At 34.9% G+C, this 21,228-nt stretch overlaps 1 protein-coding gene across 2 annotated transcripts; it reads right to left on the bottom strand.

Annotated features, from left to right (window-relative positions):
* Nucleotides 1-7,519: 7,519 nt before the first annotated feature.
* LOC125682100 (aquaporin AQPAn.G-like) lies at nucleotides 7,520-11,116 on the bottom strand. Of its 2 annotated transcripts, XM_048922517.2 has the most exons (5): nucleotides 11,003-11,116; nucleotides 10,095-10,710; nucleotides 9,021-9,101; nucleotides 8,575-8,781; nucleotides 7,520-8,271 (listed from the first exon to the last, which is right to left on the bottom strand). In XM_048922517.2, coding segments are annotated over exons 1-5 (939 nt in total). In that variant the 5' UTR covers nucleotides 11,005-11,116; the 3' UTR covers nucleotides 7,520-8,238. The 2 variants fall into 2 exon arrangements, with proteins under 2 accessions (XP_048778474.1, XP_056016187.1); XM_056160212.1 differs by having other exon boundaries at nucleotides 7,520-8,781; nucleotides 11,003-11,110.
* Between the last annotated feature and the right edge of the window lie 10,112 nt (nucleotides 11,117-21,228).

Here is a 21,228-nt window from a genome sequence, read left to right as displayed (position 1 = left end):
GTTCATCCCGAAATTCCGTATACTTCCCAAGATATGCAGAAATGAATTCGGAAAAATGCCTATTATTTTTTGGTTGACTTTTAGCTGGGCCCTGACACTATACGACTACACAGAGTGTTTGAGCATTGCAACAAGCTATCAAATAGAATGTGCAGCATAAAATATCATTTTTAAAATGAATTTCTTACCCCAATTCATAAAATGAAGTCCGTAATAGCTCCAAGTGACTGAAAATTTTAAACCGTCTGTACTTTCAGTTATCAGTCATTTTCATCGGTGCCACTAACTACCCACATTGACATCATTATTATAAATCGTCAAACACCCGTGATAATGTGATTTAGATAAAAATAGACATAATAAGACATTTGTATATTTATAAAGACTTGTTATTACCATAATTTATGTACTATTTTGAATCAATATTGATAAATATTAGTATTTGAGTCTCTAGATCGTTATGGGTCCTTCCATCTCTTTTGGGTAATTAGTCAAAACTACCGTGATGGCTGGGATTGTGAAAGTAGACGGTTTAAAAAATTTCAGTCACTTGGAGCTATTATGGACTTCATTTTATGAATTGGGGTAAGAAATTCATTTTAGAAATGATATTTTATGCTGCACATTCTATTTGATAGCTTGTTACAATGCTCAAACACTCTGTGTAGTCGTATAGTGTCAGGGCCCAGCTAAAAGTCGACCAAAAAATAATAGATATTTTTCCGAGTTCATTTCTGCATATCATGGGAAGTATACGGAATTTCGGGATGAACTTTGGTAGTAATGTAGATTGATTATGTATGAATAAATTAAAACACAAAGTAGAATTTTATATCAATTAATTTATTGTTTTTACATCGGCTAACTTGGGTACCCTATATTTAGAGTTCTATACCTTTACTCTTTATATAGTAAATTCGACCCCAAGCGATGCAATTGCCTGTGGTAAGATCTACCACATGCACATCTTTAATGATCTTAAAGTCTCATCAAAACCGGACCAGACGGCGTGACTTCAGAATTATTGATTTTTGTGGTCTGGAATATAAAAGAGTTACACATCATGGCAGCCTCTATAGATCACAGGAATTTCAATTTTTGACGTTTTCAAATTAGTACTGTAGCTTATCTACATGTAGGCTGCATATCAACAGAATAGTATGACTAATCTTTATCATATGTTTAATCCTATCATTTATCATGTAAAAATCTTTTGGGTTGCCTTTCCCTTTAAGTTCATAAATTTGTATATTAATATTACTAGTCAAATATGATACAACTTTGGGCTGGCCGTTACATAGCCCCCCTCTATGTGGTCTGGATATCAGGGTCAATGATTCCTTCAGCGAGGATTTTCAGTTTTTTGTCAAAGACATTGAGGCCGGGACTATTCGATGAGTATTGTGAAAAGAGCGATACAAACTTTCACCGGCGAAGAATATTCAGGGATTTGAAAACTTATATTATTCACAATACTCATCGAATAGTCCCGGCCTCAGTGTTTGCTGTCCCTTCTGGTGAAGACAATTCCACAAGACGAACACTTTTGTCCGACACCAGAATGTGCCGCTGTCATGTGACGCTCACAATGGCAGGGTAAGCTGAATTCTGCATCACATTTGCCACAATTATGTCTCTGCATCTGTAATAAGATGTTCTGCTTAAAATTTAAGGGGGTACCAATCGTATAAATGTAGTTCGGAGATGAAACAATTAATAGAGGATAGAATGTAATCATCAATAAGCTATGGAGAAGGAGTTGGGATTAATGATAATGTTTTATTAAGTAGTTGTGAACAACTAGGTTTTTATTTTGTTTGTTGTTTGTGTATTTTATAAATCACATTAATTCTTTTAATGATGTTGTAGGGACCTGTCTAGGGTCTACATAGCTTTTCACCATACTTTGGTGAGTAGAACCAAACAGCATCTCCTGGTTCATATGAATTTAGTAGAACCTTTTTACTGTATTCTTTAATCATATGCTTGGATGATAATTGCTTTTAATTTCTTGCAAAATCATGGATAGTCTCTAATTTGTTGGCTAATTCATAAGAAAATTTTGTCCTATTCATTTTGGGTTTCTATTATAGGTTTTGGAGATCCAAGAACAAGATCAATGGGTATGTTGATGGGTCTGCCAAACATCATTTCACAGGGACAAACGCCCGGGGACTCATGAATAGAGGACCTATATGCCATCATAAGTAAAGGTATGTATTCATCCGAATGTTGTTGGGGTTTCTCTTTTGACAAATGCTGATAGCATATTCTCTATTGTGCGGTTCAATTATTCCATCTGCTTGTGGTCTGTACGGGGTGGTCTTAGTTTTTTCAATACAAAATGTACCTAGAATTTTGCATAACTCTTGAAATTTGAATGACCTTCCTTGATGGAATGTATTTCCGTTGGGACACCAAAAGTAGCAATTATTTTCTCAATTAGAACCTGGGCTATTGTTTTGACCACCTGCTTCTTGATAGAAAAAACCTCCACTCACTTCGTGAAATAGTCATCTACTGCTAAGATATAAGAATTCGTTTTCTTTGTGAGGGGAAGTGGTCCCATGATATCTATAGCCATTCTTTTCACTGATGTTACTACAATGTATTTTGAAGGGCGACATTGGGTATTCAGAGTTGTGGAAAACATCTTTAGATAACCAGTCATTCGGACTGACAAGAAGGCAACATAAGCCAGTCCGAAGTAATTTAAGCCAGTCCGAAATCTAAAGTCACAAAATAAAAAAAAAATAAAAAAGTACATAACATTTATTTCCTTTATTAAACATCGTTATACTTCATAATTAAATTTACTCAGTCTCTTTTTCATGCTTGTGAAATCTCCACAGCTCCTCGGTTAAGAACAGAATTTTCATGATCTCTTATAGAAGAGTACCTGTATTTTAATGAGGCGACGATAAAATTTTGTAAGCGGTTATTTGGTATGCAGCCGGCAGTCTGTCAATGCAAATACTGCATGCCATTTTAACACCATCGAATTTCAACCATTCCCGCCCCTCTGTCCAATTGTGTTTGAATTCTCTTTGTCGAGATCTTTCGTATTTAACCTTGTCTTCATCTGTTAGTTTACATTTTTTACCTGGTTTCGCTCCAGTTGTAAATTTAATGGGCCACGCGGCCATGCTTGTTTCGCTTTCATCAGCCTCGATCTCGTTTAAGGAAAAAAGTATTACGCAATCGCATTTTAGTTTTACAAGATAATTGCGCTGAAAAATGCGCCGATGCTTGCAGGAAACAAAACAAAAACCAGGCCGGTCATTTGGACCGACATCAATGGCGTTTATACCGGTCGCAAGCATTTTTAATCAGTTTTGCCGGCATGACCGGCAGTTTTCCACAACTCTGGGTATTTAATACATTGATTAACTATGATAAAAACCTTTGATGCCTACATTGATTGTTACGAGCGAATACGTTGATATGGGGCCCGAAGGCTGATATGATATGGATTTAAGCATGTAATATTCTATTTATCATATACTGCACTTTTTATACTTATTATTAAATCTTGTGTGCATACAGTATAGTGTCTTTGAGGAGGGGGGGGGGGGTGTAAACTGATAGAGAGTGCGAGGGCTGTTTTTACATGATGGTACTATTCTTTTTATCACATGCGGGTTAATCTATTGCACTTTAAAGATAGATCAAGAAATATTTGATACATTGCCTACCTTGATTTTCTAGAGTAAAAACTTTGATTTACTATAGGCTATAAATGGTAAAAACTTTGATTTACTATAGGCTATAAATGGTAAAAACTTGATTGACAACAATCAAAACTTAAAATTTGATACACACATTGGTTAACTAAATGTATGGTAAAAACTTTGATATATTGTTTTACTACATTAAATACCTTGATACATTGATTTACTATGGTAAAAACTTGATACACTTATTTTTACGAGCGAATACGTAATTTCCGACTTGATATGCATTTTTGCCCGTCGGTCTGATTGTGATGTGGATTTTCGGATCGGTTGTTGATATTGGCTATTGTGACGTCACCCGTATCACGCAGTGCAGAATCTGCATAATCATTACCAAGTATATGATAAGTGCATGTATAATACACCAAAAAATATTTGACTTAGTAGTAGTATTACTTATTAGTGTTAGTATTGCATATTCATTGTGTGCAAATTTTGTAAATGAAATAATGAGTTTTGATACAAACTCTTTTACATTGAAATGTTGAAACGTGTACAATGCATACATTCATTTGGGGTATACTGTAAATATACATTCAACGAGTTTCCAGTTTTATGTATTATTTATTTCTATGTTGTAGTTTATAGGTAGTTGGATCATTGGATATTGCAATATTAGACACCTCCAAGGACGATTGATTGATTGTATCTTGTTTAACGTCCCTCTCGAGATTTGTTTACTGATATGGAATTCACACCTGATACCGAGCGTTTGGCGATGGAGCTGTTCACTATCTGTTCTAACGATTTAGGTCTGTCGCGGCTGGCATTCGAACCTCGACCTTCCGCATGCAGAACGAACGCTCTACCTCTAGATCACCGCGGCGGTCCAATGACGAAGAAACAAGAAGCCACCCAAGGATGTTGTCAATCAATTCATGTCACTCGATTTAATTGATTTTTTTAAAATGTACAAGCCAAGTCGCATTTTTTCATGATTGATATGACTTATATCGCTCAAAACATCTGTTTTCGTTAATTCTGTCATCTGACATCGTACATTCCATCCGCGGACCGGCTCGAACTGATAATCGACGGTCAACACATTTTTTTTTTTACTACAAGTGATGGAGTTATCTCGCTTTATTCATGTTTTCGTTCAATTTCTCAGTGAGAAATACTGAGTTCATGCAATTGACATCTTTATGTACACGATCATTTTTGTCGTTTGAAGATTTACGAAGCTGGTTTTATCCATATTTCAAATCAATATCAACACCCCTGCTAAAACCTAGTTTACATTTGACCTGCTATGCTCCTTCGGAGACCGTGATCCGGATGTACCCATCTCTCCGTGCGATTGCAGGCTGTGATATCTCCGCACGTAATCCTGACGGCTTCATATGCTCTACGAAAGCGAGGCAAATTTTTAAACATTGTAAAGTCCGTAGACATGTCGTAGAATGTATTGAATGATCCCCGTACAGCCAATTTGCTCAGGAGCCACATGGAATCCGTACGATGTCGGGGGTAGATTATAAATAACATGTGCTCAGGTCATTTCAGTGGCGTTTTATATTCCATTATACACACTTCAATGTTAAAATCTCATCAAAATATCCACGACCTATTAGATTCAAATACTGAGCGTTTTGAGAAGAAAATTAGTTATGTGGCTCAGTCCAGATACGAACTCATGTCCTATCGCTCTATCAGCATGAGCACTGTGTGCCTCGCAAAATCGGCGCGGAGATTAAATCTTATATCTTGCAAGTTTAATAATTCATTAAAGTAGAATTTTGAAAGAAAGAAAATAGATGAGGAAAGGAAAGAAATCTTAATCCATACACTACCGGTATTCACGAATGGTACTCAGATTTTACGCCAATATAGAAAACGGTCAGTGAGAATTAATTTGCAGTTGACATCGATAGCAAAATTTAAAATCTACATAAACTGTTCAGTTCTTATTCATATATAATAAACTTGGTTTTATAATGTTTTCATATCTAATGTACTATCTAATGTCGGCTGCTTAGCAGAGGAATAGTCACTACCTATGATAAAAAAAAATTCAAGTTTGACGTGGGGCCGAGATCGAGAATCGAACCCTGGCCTCCATGTAGCTAAGAGAGCGCCCTAACGAGACTTCCGGGGTCGATTTTCGATCCCGGTGCCACTTCCATCAATTTCAAATACAAAAGATATGTTCTAATCAAGATTTGATTTTTTTCACTTGAAAACGTTTTGGTATAAAGCAATAAAAAGAGGTAATGTTGTGTAGAGGAGAGAGATTAAAGCCCATGTACTCATGAACTATGTTATTATACCTCAACGACACTTGACATACAAAAAAAAAATTCATACGATGATTTAGTTATCGGCTGTATGTCAGATGACTATCTGTTCCGTACCATACTTTTTAATGACCCCTCCGGACTGGTCGTGAGACACGATTAAAAAAGAAAACTCTCTCTTAACATACCACTAGAGATTCGCAAACAAAAGCAAATTTGGAGAAAAGGAAATTAATTCTATATTCACTGAATATTAAAAGCTACCCACTGTCTGTTATTTCATAAGTTGGCCAAACTTGATTTCATAAGTTGGCCAAACTTTTAGTTGACAAAAAATAATAAGCTTTTGTTTGCCTACGTGTAGTAATTTCATAGAAATCCATACCAGCGGTGTTTTGCTATAATGGGATTTGTTTTATCGAATTTTTAAATAGGACAAGTAAAATGAAGAACTGAATTTTAATTTTGAATATACACAAGGGCATGAACTGCATACTTCATGAAACTACGCCGGCGTAAAGCGTTGCAGTTCATACCCTTATGTATTTACAAAACTGAAAATTTCTTATATACCGGTATTTACATTCTTCTTTCATTTCCAAAACGTACTTTATTTGTCAAGAAGTTCAGTATTCATATGCGCATTGTTTATAACTGCAGCGCGTTCATGAGGATATGTCCATCATTACAATTTATAAACATATCAAAGGCAAAAACATTGGATATATAAATATTAGTTTATGCCGCGGAGTTGTCTAAATGACTTTTCAAATATCAACTGTATAATATTCTTGACGAATGTCGGTAACAAGCAGAGGGTTGTGATGGAGAGCATCACGTGATGGAGAGCATCACGTGAAGTTTTAGTATCATTCTTATAATTCCATTGAATTATAGGGGCTGGTGGGTTGGTATAAAAAAGACATGTAAATCAACCAATTTTGAAATTCATACAGAAAAAAATACACTGAATTTTTATTGCGTCTGAAAACGGTGAAAATTGCGAATCATCAACTTAGATGTACATGTCCCGATATTTTTTTTTTGACATCTGTTTTCGGATGCCTTAAATCACTGGTATTCAGCGCCGTAAATAGCAATTATGTAAATCATGCATGATATAGACTATCCATTTTGGTTGGTCACATGATCAAATCATATCACGCCTTATACGTGCACTGCAGATTTCATTACAGACCAACTGCAGAAATTTACATTTTTGTTGCATCTGATTTCTTTTGCGCATCAAACCAGCAGCGACACAGTGTTGTTTCCTTGTTGAGAATGCTTCAAACTGTGAAGCGTTCAACAACCATTGTTCAACATTGATGTGTCAAGAAATTTCAACGTTGGAAAAATCTTGAAAAAACGTTGAGGATACGACATTCGTTCAAAGTTGACCTTTTTATTACTGAAAGAAGTTCAAAATGCCACATCTTCAGTCTAAATAGGTGCGGGATTTTTGCAAATATGAAGTTTGAAACAGTTAAGATACAAATAATAAATATTCCAAATTCCATCTCAGTCAGAAAACACGAGATAAAAGAGTTTTTTTTTATAATCAGAATTTATTTCATTATTATATTAATAAGTTACAGTTTTGTATATCAACAATGAATCTACTATAATATAGATACTTCAATTAACACAGATGTGAGGACTAGGTGATTAACATAAAAGAGAATATCTAACTATACATAAATACAAATCTCATACAACGCTTACACAATATATCTACACATCTTCCATTCCTACGTGCGATTCATGTATTAATGAGGCATTGCACATGCGCACAATGTAGTAAAATGTAAAGGATTTCATCCAGTTTGAGGTAATTTATGTCACAAGAAATTACAAAGCTATCATTTCGGTCACCAAATTAATATATCAACTGCATGCAAGGTTGGGCTCTTAGTGTGACAAGAAAACTTTAATAAATTACTTCTACTGCTTTCGGTTTTCTTTACAGGTACACATTTTTAAATGATTTACAATACACCTATATTGTTTTGAGTGTATATTTCTGAACAGTACCAGAAGATGCCATGCGCGAAAACAAGAAACCGAGAGCAGTGTGTTATTGTGGTAATAATGATTAACATCTCTCACTAACTCACAACATGACCTTTCTGACAGAGTATTTAACCTAAAAAGCAGTAGTAATTCCAGCACCATAATTTTTACACAACTTTTTGGGTGGTTAACAAAGATACCTCCAAGCTTCTCTAGACTTTTATGATGGCAAAGGAAGTTCCTTATCACCCGGGTTATTCAGCTGGTTCTTGTTTCTCGATAAGAAGCTAATAAAAAGCATTCAATTATAGCATTACATTCAAATAGCGATACACAGACTGAAATTGCAGTTATACGTGCTTATTATGCTAATCTTTATGGGGATTACAGTGCTCACTGGTCGTTTTAACTTGGCTGATTATACATAAAAATGAAATAGACGTTTTGTGCTGCAATTTGGAGTTAAATTACCACAAACTTAACACTTAGAAATACTGAACTATATATATACACACATGAAATGAAATACTGTAAAACGCAGATTGTGATTGGCTAACAGTCACTTTTTATTGTCCATTTTGAGTCTTCACCTGATCTTCCTCAGATTCGGGACTTTTCTTGTCCTCAATTTCACCAATTTCTACTTTTTCCAGTTCTTCTGACTTTTCCGGTTCCGATGGTGCTCTGCTGCGGGTTAAACATCGTTTTGTTCTTCCGAATGAAGCTCCAGCAGAAAATATATACTCGTACAGAAGGGCTGCAACAAAACTGCCAACCATTGGCCCGATCCAAAATACCTAAAATTGAAGCGCTCGTTTATAATTGAATGCGTCATATCGAGAACAATCATAGACAAAGTCACCGATAAAATTAAATAAATGTAGAGTATGAACTATTGTGGATCTCCCAACATTTTGATTATCAATTGCTATGCAGTGGATATGAAATACTGAGATAATTCGAAATAATTAAGATGCTGGAGAAAAGAAAACATTCCGTTTTTGTGAAGTGCTAGTTGGTAAATATCAATATATACCCAATGTGCATCCCAGGAGTTTTGAATGACGGCGGGTCCGAAACTTCGGGCAGGGTTCATGCTACATCCGGTGTAGGCGATCTGCAAATATATACATATGCTATAATATATTATTGTACATAAAAGCAAGATGATTTCTGAAGTGACCGCGTGGCGATGATGGATTGTCTGATCCATTATTTTTGACCTTTTGTTTAGATAATTCAAGTGTCAGAGGCTAACACCGTAAAACATCAGGTGATATTGGGCCGCACGTGCTCGGGTTTAGATAAGTGGCTGGAGTTGTTTTTAAGTATATCATGTATATAAAAGCGTATCACTCTTCATTTCTAGTTAAAATTACCTTAGAATTATTTTCATTCAACATATTTTAAAAAAAATCTTTCATATATTTAAACTGTTTATGTTTAATTAATTCATGTCTTTCTTTTACTGAAAAAAAAGGAAGAAAAAAATCGTTTTACACGAATAACACAGTGATATGATTTTTTAAAGGGAGGTAACATTTTCCACACATTTATAAACAGACGCCAATGGACGATAGCGTAATTGGGTTAGCGTCATTCCTGTGTATCGTCTTCTGGTGTGATTAGGTGGATGGAGAGGCAACATTGTTTAGATTATACTCATTTGAACATTAAACAGAGATAAACTGTTGATTACGATGACCTTCTGTTTCTTTGTAAGTAGTGAACCCACAAAAGTAGCAATAAATGACTACTTTTCTCCATAAGTAACCCAAACCGCAAGTTTATCTCCGCACGCCATGTACAAACGCAAACCCTTACTGAACTTAAGAAATTAAGACAATGAAAGTCTTGTTAATTTAATCTTACGGTTTTTTTTTATATCAATTATATGAATTTGAATAGACGATTTTCTATCGTGTTTTCGTAAAATATTCTTTTCACATAAATTCACGAAATTCATGTATAATTTTCACAGATGAAATAAAATAACATTTTCACTAAATAAATATAACTATGTATGAAAGGACACAAATCGGAAAAAAAATTAAACTACCGTAAATCTTTAGCACACAATTAAAGATAAAAACATGTATAATGTACTCACGGCCACCAAATGTCCAACAGCAACAGCCAGGCCAATAGACAAAGGAGCTGATCCCTGGAGGTCCGTTCGTTTCTCATCGATAGACGCCAGGACGGTGAACACCAGGACGAACGTTATCATCACCTCCACCCCGAACCCCTGGGCTTCCGTCACTTCCTTGTTCATGGCATTAACGCCCAACCCACCCCGGGCATTGGCGGGCGTTAATCCGAACAGAATAGCCGCTCCTACAATAGCGCCAATGAGCTGGGACACAATATACATTAAGGCGCGGACAATACTCACACGCCTTGTTACGAGGGCTGCTAACGTAACGGCAGGGTTGATATGCCCCCCACTAACGTGAGCAATGCCCCATACCATAGTACCCACGATAAGCCCAAACGTAAGGGCAATTTGCACATAGTCTGGAGGATTGTTCGTTTGTATTTGCTGTCCGGTGGCGGTTGCGCACCCGAAGAAGACCAAAAACAGGGTCCCTAGAAGCTCTGCAGCCGCAGCTCTCCATAGGTTAGGGCTAGTCAAATCCTCCAAGTTCTCCCTCATGATTTTCCACATGTTATAGGACCGAGCACTGGCTTGGATCTGCTTTTCTAAGCTTATCTTTCTGCGCACCCTGGGAGATAGATTTCAAAAAAAGTTTAGAATAGAATCATATTACTCTGCGCAACTGTAACGCGCATGTCCATGAAGGTTGGGAAAAAGTGACCTCCCTCTCGATACTTTAGCTACGTTTCTAGAATTCCAAATAGATTACAGGGAAATAGACGCACCTGAAAATCAACACAGCTTAACGCTTAAAAAGTTTAATTTAAAACGTGCTAGTACGAATATAATGAATTTTGATTTGGTTTCTGTGATTTAAAGAAGTTTACATAGATTTAAGAACATGTAAATGCAAAACTCACATTTATAAATGAAGTAAAATGATTTACTTTCCAAGTTGTGCTTTTTATAATCATGCTAGTTTTTACGAAGTTGTGGATTGGCCAGAATTATTTTACGTGGAAACACTTTTGAAAACGTGTGAAATCTGACAACCGGCACGGTCAGAATTCCATTCATACATTTACTGACGAAATTGAGAATAAATTAGTTTACATTCTGTCATAGTGGGAAAATAGGGCCAATTTGTAAACAGGACCACCACAACAAAGAGAGACATTTGATTCGAAGACAACTTACGTACAAGCTTTGGTTGACGAAAGAAATATTACAAATTGACACAAGGATACGTTAAACTGTAAACTGACCCAATATCATATTTCTGTCATATTATGAGCTTGTGAACAGAATATGTTAAATTACAAATAAGTTTCCATATATAATTTCGTTAAACTTTGTTTTCTGTCTAAAATATCTGTATATCATCATTTGAAAACAGTTGTAAAATGATACTGATCAACAACAATTCTTTACACCCGTCATTTTGTAAACATGTATGCAAAATATATCAAATTACAAACAAACTAAAATCTGCATAACATCAGATGAAAGCAGAGACAATTGGTTTTCACAAAGCATTTCCTATAGCGTTCGAGGATGACGTACAAGAATGTGTGTATAAAAAGAAACCATTTAGAATTAGTTTTATAAAGTTCACATTACGTAACGTGTCGACAAGCAACACTGTATCAATACTCGTGTAGATTAACATGTTACCTCCCGTTCCTCCTACTAAAACAAGAGTGTTCATGTTAAGAGTGGGTGAAAGCGAAAGTAGTAACAACCTACTGAAGGCCAGGCATTTAATTAATATGGGCGAGGATGTTAATTACAATTCACTTAAACCAACAGCTCCGTGTCTCTTGCTTTGAAATACGAGCCGTACGCATGTATGGCAATATAAAACTGTGGAGTCACATTATGCTAGGTTCAAAACTGTGTGATGTTTGAGTGTTTTACCTTTGATTAAAATGTAATGACGTCATCTGACGTGTGAATGGGGTTCAATTTTGTATTATCTTTTACATTTGCATGATTTCATGGTCTAAGGTTACATTGGGTCACATCTTGACATTTTTAACCATTACAACTAAATGATTTTTTACCAGATCACAAAGGTGACTGTTTTCATTGACATGTATGTAAATGTTACTCCAGAGGATAAAATACTTAATACTGTCGAACAGGTGTAAGTATTTTGGCAGCCAATAATTTCTAACAATTGAAAGTATGTTGGCAGTCAATAATTTCTAACAGGTAAATGTATTTTGGCAGTCAATAATTTCTAACAGGTAAAATTATTTTAGCGGTCAATAATTTCAAACAGGTGAAAGTATTTTGGCAGTCAATAATTTCTTAACAGGTGAAAGTATGTTGGCAGTCAATAATTTCTAACAGGTGAAAGTATTTTGGCAGTCAATAATTTCGTGTACGGTTTGTACAACCTCCACTGAATGAGGAGTTAAGGTAAGCTTATAGTCTTTTAGTCAACAGAATATATATGTATGTGTGTTTATGTATATTTGTATATTTGATCCACGTCATTTTGAGAATGTTTTACTCATTTTGAGACATCACCAGCTGTAGGTGAAGTACCACAAATCTTGACCTATGGTTGGTGCTCAGGACCGTAGAGCGTTCTTTATCGTACCAATAGCTGCTGTAACACAGGACCTCGAATTTTAAGGGTTTGACTTGCAAAATGTGTGTGTGTGTGTGTGTGTGCGTATGTATTATTGTCTGTTAGTTTGTATGTTCCTTCGAGAATTTTTCACACGTATTGAAACGTCACCAGATGTACGTGAAGTACTACGAGTCATTTCATTGAAAATGTTCCCTCGACATCAAAAACCACATTTTGTATATCAAATGAATGCCCTAGTTTCTACAAACCATGACACTCTAGGAAATGACAAGGTCATGATAAAAGTTTATTAGTATTTTACATAGAAATTTGTATGACCATTTTTTAAAACCTACTGTCGAGATGCACGAGGTATTCATATGCAAGTTTTTATGTGACATAAGAATAAATAAGAAAATTATCTAAAGATCATTGTTTCCAAACATGCTAGAATTTCATCATGAAATGTCCACTTTCTAAAGATCCAAGCATGCTCAAACCATGATTCTAGAGACCAAAGTGAGTTTGGGTTTAAATTTACCTAGGGGTACTGCATACAATATATTTCTCTAAAATCACAAGATACACGATTGTCAAATTTATTGACATGTGCAAACCTTCAATTTAGATTGACGCTTGATAAAGCCATGACTGCAGGGCTATGTTAAGGACACACAAGAAGAATTAGGAAGACTTTCTTAATTATTGTACAAAGATACTCGAGTACATTGTATCGTAGTGTTAATTCAGTTTGTTCCAAAGCCTCGTAGGATTAGTACTGGACCACTAATACAATCGACCAGGCATGATATATGGCTAATAGGCTTTCTATCTTAATTCTGTCTACATGTATGTTCAGTCCACAATGTTGATTCGAAATTCTTGTTTACATGCCTGCTAATTTTTTATTGATTCTTTTTAGGCTTTATGAGTTTGATCACTATTCGCTATCTTCACTTTTTCACCATTCATTTTGATTACAATGTATATCGACATCGTTCAAACGTTGATATGATGTTCACATTGTTGACACCATGCTCTTTCCCGTGGAAATTGTATTTTCAATGTCGATATCGTTCTCTCCTGTCGATATCGTGTTTACATTTACTCTCTTCTGTTGACATCGTGTTAACATTGTTGATAACATTATGTTCTCTCGTGTCGATATCGTGTTAACACTGTCGATAGCATTATACTCCCTCCTATCGATATCGTGTTAACACTGTCGATAGCATTATACTCCCTCCTATCGATATCGTGTTAACACTGTAGATAGCATTGTGTTCTCTCCTGTCGATATCGTTCATTGATTGTATATTGTTTAACGTCCCTCTCGAGAATTTTTCATTCTTATGGAGACGTCACCATTGCCGGTGAAGGGCTGCAAATTTTAGGTCTATGCTCAGCGATTACGGCCATTGAGCAGGGAGGGATCTTTATCGTGCCACACCTGCTGTGACACGGGACGTCGATCCGAAGAACCGTCCCATTTAGTCGCCTCTTACGACAAGCAAATGAGTACTGAAGACCTATTTTGACCCAGGTCCCCACGGACGTCAGCTAGCGAGCGAGAGAGAGAGAGAGAGACTCTACATGGACATATCACAAGATATTATAATACATGTACTGTCAGAAAGATATCTGGGCATTCATACCACTTGTCTCCATATTTATGACATTGAAATCGTAATCACAAATCTCTAAATTGACCAACTTTCAGTTGACAGCCACTTTTGTCTCTTCTGTTGCTGTTTGTGTTAATCTCAGCTATTTTGTCGCTCTTCGAATATAAACACATGGTATGATGTATCAGATTCTTGGAATTCCTTCGTGATGTTTGAACCAAGAATTTTACCCTCCTTCCGATAGTGCAATTTCTGAATAAGTGACACAATTTCATGAAACTGATATTTGCATTAGGTAAAAAATAAAATTAAACTTGATTTTCATTTTAAATTGCAATAATGATGACATTTAAAGAGCGAAGAACTTAAGAATGTAAATGGGATTCATAATACAGACGTACATGTATATATGTCAGCTTTTCATGACTAGCCGTATTTCATGTTACTAGAATATCCAATACTCCTTTCGTATATATGTACAGTATTCATTGACATCAAGCAAAATCTATGAGATGTTTGATATGAAATTGTGCAAATTGTATAGATAACTACAATTTTAAGCAGTAGTTTCCATTTGTTTATACTAGTATTTTATGAATTGGGTTTAGTAACCATTGACATGAATTCATTGTGATATGAACGTTTAGGATTGTTTCGTGCACCTGTTGGAAATAATCAACTATTCACCTTGATTCATTTTTTCTAAGTACACATGTAAATTCCAAACAGTGGGGCTACAACGATTTGGTGAATTCCAAAGTAAAGTATTTCTTTCTTTCTTTCTTTTTTTGTTTTGGTGATAAATCGAGGGTGGAGATATTTTATAAAGACAAGAAAATTAACTAGAAATATATTTCATCCGCAGCTGTTTTGTCATTCTATCTAGATATTCTTCACTGACCCTATGCTATGTGTTTGAATGCTTTCTTCTTTGTGGTTGGTTTGTCTTGCGCTATATCATTCGCTAGAATTGCAGCCTCGCCCTAGTTTCATTTCAAACAAATTAAAACAAATGCACATAAACCCACATCCCTCTCAGTGCTGGGGTTTCTGTTCACTGCCTATCACACATCAAAGTACTTTGTTATCTCGTTAATCTGAGCTCCAGCTTTCGGCTTAACCTTCTCCAGGACTTGTACTTGTTGGTATATTATACAAATTTAGTGCAATTTAACATTTGACATATGTTTATCGTGTGAGATAATTTTTATGAAAATTCAAGGTTTAGGAAAATTGGCTTGCTAAATTGAAGTAGATTACTTTTCTGTTCATATTATGTTATGCAAATGATTTTTTTTATCCAAAGAGTGGAATTGATGAGGATAAAAATAGAGAAAGATGGGGATTCTATTCATTTCATGTTTTCTTTAATATTCTGTTGTCAGGCATTATATTTTAGTTTCTGAAGCACTGTGCATTTTATGATATCTTTATGCACATGTATTTGTTTACATGAAATATGACAAATAATTCAACCACATTTTCCCCGTAAATGACGACAGCATTAATTAATAACGTCTAATTTAAAAGTGAAAGTTCTATAATGGACAAAGAACTACGCTGTATACACGATTGAGGCTGTATTTGTCCACCAAAATTGTCAGTCAGTCTTTTGTTTCAAATTACTTGTGTTTGGTTGAAGAATCACGATTCAACTAAGTTTTTATTCTCAATTTGATCACAATGACCCAATCGCGGTATTCACTCAAATGGAAAGGAAAAAAGTGCTCAAAGCTGTGCTCTATATGAAAGAAGAACGTGGACAGTAATTAGAATATTTTGTAACACTGAGAAATCATGTCACTGTTGACGTAAAATCCAGCGACAATATTGTAGACCATCTCTTTAATAAAATGAAATATGATTTATAGAAATCAAGAAAAAGAAAGTTATTCTGATTTCAATTTCATTAACTTTATCTTCTTCAAACAAATCAACATGATTAGACAACAAACCCTACCCATGAAACCCTCTCCACGCGAACATTTTCCCTCTATAGTAATTAGCAAAATTATTTTTCCTCGGACTAGAAGTTCGCTCTGTAACTGGATTAATTAATTCAAAACTTAATATTATTCATCGTCTGGATAAGTAAGACAGATTAAGATAAACAATGCTATTATTAGAATCAGTACATTTTTGTATGCTTCCTCTAGGTAAGATTTCTAAAGATATATGTTGCTATCTGCTGTTTTAAGATGTTTTTGAAGTTGTATCAATATGCGGTGGTAAAAAATCCCCAACCTTCAGTGTTTTCATCTCGGTTGGATCACCAGGATGTTGCTAACCATTAAATTCCCAGGAGTTGTGCTAATTTGTATTGAATGATGTTATACTTCATAAAACAAACATCCAAGTAGCTTATGGTGGTTTTTTTTTTGCCAGCTTGTAAATTCTGACATCTTTGACCGATTTCTTAGGTGCGCTATTAGCTCTATAAATTTTATCACAAATGAATTTTAATAGGTCTTGGTGAAAAGTAGTGGTAAATTATAATATCCAGATCTCATCGATAAAAGATTAAGAACTTTTGAAGACCGATGGCAGCGCAGATAGAAGGCACACCACGGAGAATAAAACCACTACTACTTATATGTTTATTGTGAGTGAATGGAGCGGTGATCTTGTTGACAATACTTGGAGATAGATGGCGTCGTAGTTTTTTTCTTCCTCTCCACAATGCTAAGTTTATGATTGTGAAAATTGACCATCTATTGAATCAAGAATGCGTAGCGTTAGAAACATAAAAAAGTGGTATTTCTAAAACAGGCAGAAATGAAGGAGGTGAAAACGTATCGCAGAAACTTGATTGATATAGCGAATGCTTCAAGCCGACCATGGCGTCATGATGCATGTCGAACAGTGGGCAACGTTTTCTTTAGAAATGATTGTAGATATCCAATGAGGGCGAGTCTCTTAGATTATAATCACACAACCAAAGTAAAATGTTTTGTATAGGTGCTGTACATTACAAATTTTGAGTTTTACAATTGATACAAGTAAGACTGAAATTTTGACACAAGTCTAAATTTGTTTCAGGATACCGGGGCATGGTGAGATTGAATTCAATTTATTGTAGTAAATATAAGACCGTATAAAAACAAGTCGAATTTCGATCGGGTGTTGTGTATACTCTGATAAGAGTAAAGGACGACCTGTTTAAACCTCACATTGTAGGTCAAACGATTTGTGTAACCAAGACCCAGTGCGAACACACGTCTCTAATAATTTTTATAAATTGTGATTTATATCGAAATATTCTGAGCATTTGAAATTTTGTACATGCTAGACAATTGAATCTTGATTACACTTGTGATGAAAGTCACGTTACCGGAAGTACCAAAGCACATTCATAGTGAGAAATGTAAGAAAAGTTTTGTCTAAACCTTAATCTAAAAAATTCGGATAACCTAAATATGACAACTCGTTATTGGTTATAAAGATGGATAATTTCTACACATTTTACTGATCAAAAGGAAATTCAAATGAAGTGCCATAGCTACATGAATGAATTCTGAAAATAGTTTTTAAAACAAAGAATCACTCTCATGAATTACACGTAGATGGACAGTGTCGTCAAACATCCTGTTTCAATGGTTCCCAAAAACAGACTCATTTGGTATGTGCTGTTGTATACATCATTTAAATATAAACCGACTTGTATATTTTCAAATGTCATGAGATGATTTAGGTCTCGGGGTCGAATATTGAGAATTTGATAGAAGTATGTTGGAAGATTAACACACCTGTGGATATTATAAAGGTATGAATATTTAGTTGTGTGTGATTGTTTTTAAATAATGCCACATTCGATTTCAAGAAAATAACATGTACATTAAAAGAAGAAATCCGCATACTTTTCGAAAATCATTATCGAGAAAAAGTTGATTTGATGAATAGAATACATTTTATTGTTACTAAACCACACACCTATATCATGATGTTTAGTGAATTTAATAAAATTTGTATTTGAGCAATGGTTGACCTAATTTTATGAAAATCAGTTGCAGCTACAAACAGGGAGCCCCGCTTGATGTACAGCAGATGAAGCCCTTGATGGTGTTTACACGAGGATAAAGTGCTGCAGCTGCCCCCCAAAACTAAACCCGAGCCCTGATTCTAGGTTATAAATCTTAGTCTTACCATCATAACATTAATATCTCATTAGTAAATCTCACTCGAGGTTTTATCGAGAATATGCACGTGTGTTCTACAGGAAAATAAAAATTAACCCTCTATTATAATAAAGGAATCACGAGCCTGTCGTATATACGATTACTGCCACCCAAGATTCCCAGAAAAAAGATTTCAGGGATTCGAATTTCTCCAGGTTTGCACGTCCTGACTGATAAAAGAAATGGACACATCAGGTTCAGGATTACGTCATCTTGTCTATTTCCACGTCAGTCAAAGCACGCTACAACAAAATATATTGCCATAATGTTACACCTTATAACACGGAAAACGCAAGGAAAATGCATTTCATTTATTTCGATTACTTTCACGGAGACAACAAAATTCAAACAAATTAAATTGTGCATGTTCATATATTATACATGTACGTAACATTTGATCGTTTAGAAATATACTGCTTGCACTACTTCTTTCAAGTACATAAATATGTAACAAACGATTGTCATTGCACATATACAAGTATAAATTACACAGAACGAGCGTCCTGTTCTGTCATTGCTGAAAAGAAAGACGGAAAGGTAAAAATGCAAATGGTTTTGAAATGATAATGACTTTAAATGTGAAAACATTAATGAAATCTGTCTGGAATTTTGTTTTTTGTTAAGTCTGTATAATGAGTCCTTATACTTTCCGTTAGACGCCACCAGGAAAAAACTAGTCTACAAAGTACTGTCGAGGTTAGCAGCTTGCGAATATCCGGAAAAAGAAAATGTCAATCAAAATGAATAATTACGAGACCGACTGACGTAAGACAAAAAGAAATAAGAAAGCACTGTTTATTGTCTAGATTTTGAATTCTCTGAAGATAAATACCTGTGATCCATACAAGTTCATATCTACATTTTACATCTGGTAAAAAAAAAAATTGAAATGTCTGCTATACATGAAATGATTATCCAAATATTGCATAAAATAGTATCTAAAAAAAATTAATAATAATAATAATGATGCCAGAACGGACAACAATCCCATTACAAACACATGTACAGTGTACAAGTTATGAATACTAAAGTGCAGGGAGATGAATGATTTCTCCTTTTGGGGGGGGGGGGATTGCCTTTTTTTAAAATATCGATATAAAAAATAAATTTAGTATGGACGAGAGAAAGTATTGTGGAAAAATGACAATAATGTACATACAAATCTAACGACCGGATACCATCATATTCAACAAAACAACAAAGTACTACAATCATATAAACGAGATAACAATTGTCGACCTAAATACCTTTATCATTGTTACATTGTGTAGGACAGGACAAACGGTAACCCCGAACACATAATTTAGATAATTTATCATTAAAAATTCAGGCCGGCAATTTAAAAATTTGTAGTCCCGCCAGAAATATTCTAGTTATGTGGTAAGTATATTTTTGTACAATGTAATGTTTTGAACATGACACAACATAATGCACACTATATAGTACGTGATGGACAAAACACTTTTATATAATGCTTTACGAAAATTAAAATTTACATACATCCTTTGAAGTGGAATGCAGTTTTCCTATACAACATGGTATAATCTCACGTCAGTTTCTTCTAATCAAATCACAAGGCACATTCCTGTCTCAGTAAGCTGAATATACTAATAAACAACAAACTATCCTACAGCCATTAAAATCTTATAGCTACGTGTATTGTCAATATCTTCAAACCATTTATTGAAGAAATCGACAGTGGATAAAGAAATTTGTATTTCGTGATCGGTTTCTTATGTGTTTAATTTGTAATCGATTCCTTTAAAAGTTAAAAACATTTGTACATTACGATCTGACATTAATTCTAAAGTCTCATACATCATTTTTCACAGAGTTAGTAATTTGGTGAGTACATTGTCTCTGATAAACCATTCTTGCAGCATCTTCAGCGGATGAGATACGAAACACTGAAAATTTATATTCGCAAACACTCGATAAGGTTTAGCAGACTGATTGATAAACTAGAAAATAATACTTTTATTGACTAATTTTCTCAGCAGCACTAGGAACTTTTGAGATTAAATCTGACAACCCCCCTCCCCCATTCGTTCATTCAATGAAACGGGAAGCTAATATATAAATCTGGGTTTACACGTTGTTACCATTTCCCAAAGAATGGAAACATTTTGTGTAGTACGTATTACAATCCTATTTTCACAGCTTAGAAAGATATTGAACAAACATAGATTAACAATGAAATTCGTAATTCCAACGTCTCTTAAAGCCGTATTACTGGGATTTTCATTTCTTCGGTTTATCATGAAAAACATAATTATCAAACACACATGCGATACATACGTACGGTACAATAGACAATGTGAGCGAAAGTCACAGCGAAATATACAAAAGTTAAGAATAAACATATGCGTGATAGTAATAAAACGACCGACATTTTCGAAACTACTCGAAGCCTCTAGATACATACTGTGAAGTACTGCACACGTTCAACGAGTTTTTCTGCATGAATATTCATATGTGCAACTTTGTCAAAATGTTAGGTGTCCCATGCAAATGATAATTAATGTGATAATGTTTGCTCCTCTGACACTATATATCACGTGGTGTGTGATACGACTTTCGATACAAGGTTTTATTGTTAATTGAATTGTGAACCAGACTTCACGCAAACAAAACTTCTGACAAAAAAATTGACGATGACCAAATATCCACTTTTTATGTCTGTACCAAGCAATAATCATTATCACTTTAAAAAGGAAAGAAATACCGAATTGCTATAGCAATAAATTGCAAGAAAAGTACTTCTT

This window comes from Ostrea edulis, chromosome 1 (assembly GCF_947568905.1).
Source record: "Ostrea edulis chromosome 1, xbOstEdul1.1, whole genome shotgun sequence".
Lineage (NCBI taxonomy): Eukaryota > Metazoa > Mollusca > Bivalvia > Ostreida > Ostreidae > Ostrea > Ostrea edulis.
Note: the sequence above shows the minus strand (reverse complement) of the source record. Positions and strands in the feature narration are given on the sequence as shown.